The 6,379-nt window shown below is 40.0% G+C and overlaps 1 protein-coding gene across 1 annotated transcript; it reads left to right on the top strand.

Annotated features, from left to right (window-relative positions):
• Positions 1 to 4,823, top strand: LOC104943454 (C1q-related factor-like). Its single transcript, XM_010768856.1, has 2 exons — positions 1 to 813; positions 3,460 to 4,823. Exons 1-2 carry the CDS (start codon positions 175 to 177, stop codon positions 3,637 to 3,639), a joined length of 819 nt encoding a protein of 272 aa, XP_010767158.1. The 5' UTR covers positions 1 to 174; the 3' UTR covers positions 3,640 to 4,823.
• The last annotated feature ends 1,556 nt before the right edge of the window (positions 4,824 to 6,379 follow it).

Below are 6,379 nucleotides of genomic sequence, written 5' to 3'. Positions count from 1 at the left end.
TCTCCCTGGGCACCATCTCCCCCATCGGAGAGCCTCATTGTGTCTGTGTTTTGCCAGGTGGACGCACTCCCCACAGTCACCATTTCCACCCCGGAGAGTTCCACGCTGGCTGCGCAGCCTCTTCCCCGGCTGAGCATCGGGCGGAAGACCCTGGTGGCAGCTGCTGTGGGGGTCATGCTGGTCCTGGTTCTGGTGGTCCTCATCCCTGTGCTGGTCAGCTCTGTTGGCACAGGAGGCACAGATGACAGTGGGAGCCACTTTGAGATGCTGGGTACCTGCCGCATGGTGTGTGACCCCTTCCCCACAACGGACACAGGGGGTCAAGCGGGAGCAGGTACAGCAACCTCAGGCCTACATGTGGACAACGATGTAGACCTGAGTGATCACAGCATTGGCCCACCGCTGCCTACATACAGTGCTAACGGCCCCTATGGCAGACATGGACGTCCAGGAAAGCCTGGACCCCCAGGAGCACCTGGACAACCAGGCCCACCAGGACCTAAGGGACCTCCAGGAGAAGGTGTGGACATCGTACGGACGGGGATTCTAGGTCTAGGGGGTAAAGGGGCAGTTAGTACAACAACGTACAATACAGCACCCCGGGTGGCATTTTTTGGAGGACTACGAAACCCTCAAGAAGGTTACGATATTCTACGATTTGATGATGTGGTGACTAATATTGGGGGTAACTATGAGGGCGCAACAGGCAAGTTTACCTGTAAGATTCCTGGCACCTACTTTTTCATCTACAATGTGCTCATGAGGGGAGGAGATGGCACCAGCATGTGGGCTGACCTGATCAAGAATGGTCTGGTGGGTAACCCTTTAAACTCTGCAGACACCTATTCAAAAAACGTCCTACTGTTTAATTATTTCAATTTGACTTTAACAGATGAAAAAAGCGCTTCTCAGTTCAAGTAGTAGAAAATGATCTAATATGAGATAAGAGCCCTGGATTATACAGTACACTGCTCAGGGAACAATGTAACCAGCATGCTTGGAGTCTAAATTGAGAAGTCATGCATTCATGTGGATAGTGATTTTAGATCTGACTTGGTCCGGTATTTTAGTTTGAGATAATGACAATGCAAAGTGGCAAGCTGCCAGATTGTGTATCTGTGCATATTATACATCCAATGATGTACACGTTGAAGTGAGTGGAAGGAGTGCAGCGCTATCTCAACTCTGCACACATCAAAACACAGCCTGGGGTAGTGGCTAGTTCAAAGCTGGTGCCCTTTGAAATAAATAAACTTCATGGAACACGATGTGCTCGTATATGCGTTATCAGACTGCCTGTCAGGCCCAGACGATTCAATTTGAAATCATGATATTTGCTATACTCATGGACAATTTTCTAATGTCTTTAAAGCCCCAGGTGAGGACATTGATAAAACACCATGTACATCTCAGCCAGGACGTTTGCCTTCGGACATCTCAGAGAGGATGCACAATGGTGTACAGAGAGGAGAGAGAGTAACACCTATACATCATAATACAACCCATGTTTGGGTTACAAGGATACCATTTATTTGAGATGGGATTAATTTAAAAAGGAAAATTGCACCCTTACCCTTTTCCAGTTCTCATTTGAATTAGAATGTATGATTTTTCCAAACACACACACTTTCCTTTTTCATTCAACAAATAGAATTTAATAAATATATTGTTTAATATCCACAAATGTATTTGAAAATGTGCAGAAGGTTTTTTTAATATAAAGGCAACATTAAAATATGCAATAGATTTACAGTTCATAAAACATGTTAACTTTTAACTTAAATAATAAGACAAACATACTTGCATATAATGTGTGGAAAACGGCATATTATAATCAGAATGATTCACCTATTGGCTGACTAGTGATGTGCAAAGACTTCCTCCATCTGCCTCCCCCAGCTTTCTTTAGAGGGCAATGACACTGTAAATACGGTGCACCAGATATGTCGTTTCATATATAAAACTTTATCTTAGATTACCACAGAAAACACATCTGTTGCAGTCTCACACCTTCTTAAAAAAGGGCTCCAAGATATCAAATGAAACCATTAACAAATCTTCTGGATAAAGTAAAGTATGACTGACAATGTTGCCAATGTGCTTTACAAATAATACAAATAAATATTAAAGAATTAAGATATAGTGCACAGAACCAAATATATTATTTATTAAAAACAGTCATTTAAAAGCAAGGAGATTTAAATAAAAATAGAACAATCTACAATAAAACATATATTAAGTACAAGAATAAAAGTGACTCAAATAGTTATTTGATTTAGTCTATAGCAGCAGGAGAAAGAAAATACTTCAGCCTTGATTTAAAAGAAGTGATTTGCAGCAGACCCGCAGTTTTCTGCTAATTTTTTAGGACTGTATTTTACTGGGACATTTCTGGTTCAGTGTCTTTTTGTCATTGGCACTAATAAGTCCAGATTCCTTCATTCAGAAAGAAAATTACACTTTTAGGATTAGGTCTGCCGAGGTTACAGCATAACATCCAACCTGGCAACCCAGCTCATCACATATTAGCTTAAGCTTAGAGGGATATTTATAAGTATACAACTTTCACTTTGAACATGGACATGCACCGGCGATTATTGTGTTAGGCTCCAGACCTAACACCCTCAGTAATTACCCTGTGATGACACGATGACACTCGTATTCGGGATAAATATGGCATTATCAGTGCCCCACCCAGGGAAAGGTGGATGCAAGAGTGGAAGATGACGCAAAGGGAAGCTCTGCCATCCTTCCTCAAAGGCAAGCTGACTCAAGCATGACCCTTTCAGTTGAGTCATGGAGGAACATCAAGATATTCACCACAGGGGAAACACTTTACACAAACTCTGAAATTCAGTCCACACACCTTCCAAATATTATTTTCCTCAAATAAGATTTTAATTCAACTCATACATGGAAAATTAGTGGCGTCAAATTATGAAGTGATTAAATGTTGGTGTGTATGAAGATGAATCTATTTCAATTTCATCGTATCTTGAAATGTTATCGTTTTTTTATCATTTTATTGTACTTAAGGATTTTTTTATTTTTTTTATCAGTAGAATATGTCGCTTTAAAATGTTACTATCATTCTTTTTTTTTTTGTGCCTTTTGTGTTCGCTTCATTGCTAATTTGCCAAAAATAAGAGTGTATTTAAACATTTTGTATTATAGCAGTTTATCTAAAACAGCAAAAGACAGAATCAAATACACTTTAATATCAGTTTATATATCATGCACAAGTAATGTCTTTATTGAAATATTCAACATTGTTATCATATATTTTTCTTATATTGTGCAGCTCTTATTTGCATTCTATGAAAATGGGAATTATTCATTCTGCTCTTATACGTGAGTTGAGTAATATATTGTAAAAACGGTCTTTTCCCCTTCTGGGGAATTCTGTGTGCATTTCTTGACTTCCTCTCTCCTTGTCTGTGTGTGCATGTCATATTCCAGGTCAGGGCCAGCGCCATCGCCCAAGACCAGGACCAGAGTTATGACTACGCCAGCAACAGTGTCATCCTTCATTTGGATGCAGGCGATGAGGTTTTCATAAAATTGGATGGGGGCAAGGCCCACGGGGGGAACAGTAACAAGTATAGCACGTTTTCAGGATTCATCCTCTACGCCGACTGAAGGCTGGACACTTTGTGGGCTCGGAGGTGAAAGGTCACTGCCAGAAGACATTCACTTCCTGACTTTCACTTGGCTCTCACAGTGAGGTTAATGTTGCGCATAGCCACCGATCCACAGTCAGATTGTTTAACAGATGTTTAAGGTCAGCATTGACAGTGACTGAGGCTGTGGATCTTTGGTTATCTGTAACCACCTCCTCATCCATATGTTCCATTATATACAGGGTGCCTATGCCGCAATTCTGATGGACACATACAGTGACAGCCATGTCATGTGTCATGCTGAGGTGCAGTAACAATCCTGACAGGGAAGAAACCTCACCATCACTTTTGAACTGTCATTTCAATTTCAAGTCTCGGAATCTAACAGTCGTGGCGACTGCAGTGTTCGTAAATGTGCTGTTCTGATTTATGTTAATATTGTGTTTTCTCATGCTGTTTGTACGATAAGATGCTTCAATGACTGATGAGATATAATCTGCCCAGAGAAGCTCTGGTTTGTCAAATATTGGAAGCCAAAATTAGATTATGCTAGTTTTGAACAGCTGACAGGGTCACAAACAGTATTGTGTGTTATTGTGAAGATTTGGATAATAATTTCATATCAGCTGATTATATTTGGCATATTGTTAAGTGTATAAACTGTACATTTGATCTTGATGTCTGAACACAATCAAAGTAGTGTAGGCTACGTACACCATATTGTGTGTCTATTAAAGAATATAGCTGTGGTCAATCCTTGTACAAATGTATCATGTAATGTGCTCAATTGTAAAGATTTATTTATTTAAGTCATGCATGCAATACTTGTTGAAATGTTCTGTGTGTTTCCACAAACGATAAAGAGAAATACAATGACTTTAAACAAATTTTAAATACCTAGATGTGGGCTTAAGGAGCATACTGTATATTTCTGTTGAATTTGATTTTAATGTCCTCGATCTTTCATAAAAAATGTTTTTTTTTTCATTTCCTCACACATTATGTGGTTAATGTCACTTACCTAATCTATTTCTTGATCAGCTGTACTAATATCTAATTTCCCAGTAAATCCAGACTTTAGTCCTGCTAAATGTTACACACAAGAGGCAATCAAGTAGAGATGATCACGGAGGGAAAAGGGAGAAGAAATCACAGCTGTGTTAAATGCCAAATAAAAGCGGGGGATGATTGTGTTTCACAATCAAAGGAGAGATTTGAGTTTTCCTTTAATGTTTGTGAAGACGCTGAGATTTAACAAGAAAAAGTCAGGGGAAGGGTGTTAGAACATATCATGACAAAGCTTAGATCAGTGTCGGAAAGTAATCGAGGGCAAATTAGGCTCTGCTGTGACTGCGACACAAGTGTCAGAGACAGGAAAACAGCTTCCGGGCCTAAACTGCAACAACCAATATCTTTCTTTTTTTTTCCTAAATACTCACTTTGATACATTGAAATTATTTCGACATAGTTGGCCTTTGATATGGGCCATGTGAGGTCCAGAACTTAGTTTAAAACACCAAGTTAGGATTTTATGAACGAAAGTTTTGAGAGTACCAAGAAGTGAGAAAAGTGAAACGTTTACCCATGTTTATTAATTACTCATCATTTACTTATTAACAGAAGCTAATCAAACTAAATGCCAGCCAGCATAGATTAACTTTCAAGGTTATTTAAATTCACCATTTTGTTAATACTACATTGCCACAATATACAGTACTAGAGCATCTTGTGTGTGTTTAACTGCTCAATGAAGTGAAAGCCACAAAGCCCTCCAGTCTAAACTTGAGCTTGTCTTAAGACAGCAGAATTCCTCCAGACACAATTAAGACTCAGGGTCCGTGCCTGAGCAGAGGTCACCCGAGCCAGAGGCAGCTGAGCAGTAGCACAGGCTGCTTTCTGCTTGCAGGGTGTATGAGCACATCTTCAAATTAGAGACTTCATGTCACAATGTCAAAGACGAACGCCCCCGGTCTGCGAGAAACAGCTTTCACTGCTGAAACCACTGGAACTGAACACTGCCTGAGAGTCTCCAACATCTGTACTCCTCCTAAAGCCCTTGGGGAGGAACACAAATGCACCAAAAACAATCTCAAGAAAGAGTTCAACAGTGTTTATCATTTTAAAACAAGCGAAGAGAGTCAAATGAAAATGCTCCAGAATGTATGAATCTATTTTTTCAGCAAAATATAAAAGGACTTTAGTAGTGCCATAATGTTGGCAACAATACTTATATTATTGCATCATATTGAATAATTAAATTTAACCCTTTATTTAGCCACCACCCATCCTTTTTTAGCCATTTATTAAGGTCACACAGCAAACACGGGTAAGCCTCAAACCCTCTGTGGAAGCCTCAAGCGTAGTGAAATTCTCTTGGCAGGCACCGTCTTTGCCTCATCCTGCAAAACTGGGTTATCCCTTCTCGAGCTATTGTGCTTATGTAAGCAATGCAAACCCCTCTTTGGGCGTTTTGATGGTGACTTTAGCTGAACAACCTACCCAGCAGGACACTCTGTGGCTGGTGTTTTAATATGTGATGAAACAGCATCTGGACTGTAATTGACGCTTCAACCTTTTACTCACATCTCATCTCCTGTCCTCCCTGACTTTATTCAGATCCAGGGTAGGAAGATAACTATTCCTCTGCTGTAAGCTGCTTTGTGTTGCTTTGTCTCTTGGACTCGTCAGTAGGGATATTTAAGGATTTTCCACTGTACCTCTTTTCATCATATATAAGAAGGATTTGAAAGATGTGTCTA

This window comes from Notothenia coriiceps, unplaced genomic scaffold (assembly GCF_000735185.1).
Source record: "Notothenia coriiceps isolate Sejong01 unplaced genomic scaffold, NC01 NC01_scaffold00006104, whole genome shotgun sequence".
NCBI lineage: Eukaryota > Metazoa > Chordata > Actinopteri > Perciformes > Nototheniidae > Notothenia > Notothenia coriiceps.
The sequence above is the reverse complement of the archived record's forward strand: the minus strand, read 5'-3'. Positions and strand labels throughout refer to the sequence as shown.

What these genes read in the sequence shown, in the direction of transcription:
- LOC104943454 (XM_010768856.1), top strand. Translation starts at nt 175, where the DNA reads ATGCTGGTCCTGGTTCTGGTGGTCCTCATCCCTGTGCTGGTCAGCTCT. An exon ending in ACCTGATCAAGAATGGTCTG is followed by an intron (nt 814 to 3,459) that starts GTGGGTAACCCT and finishes GTCATATTCCAG; the next exon opens with GTCAGGGCCAGCGCCATCGC.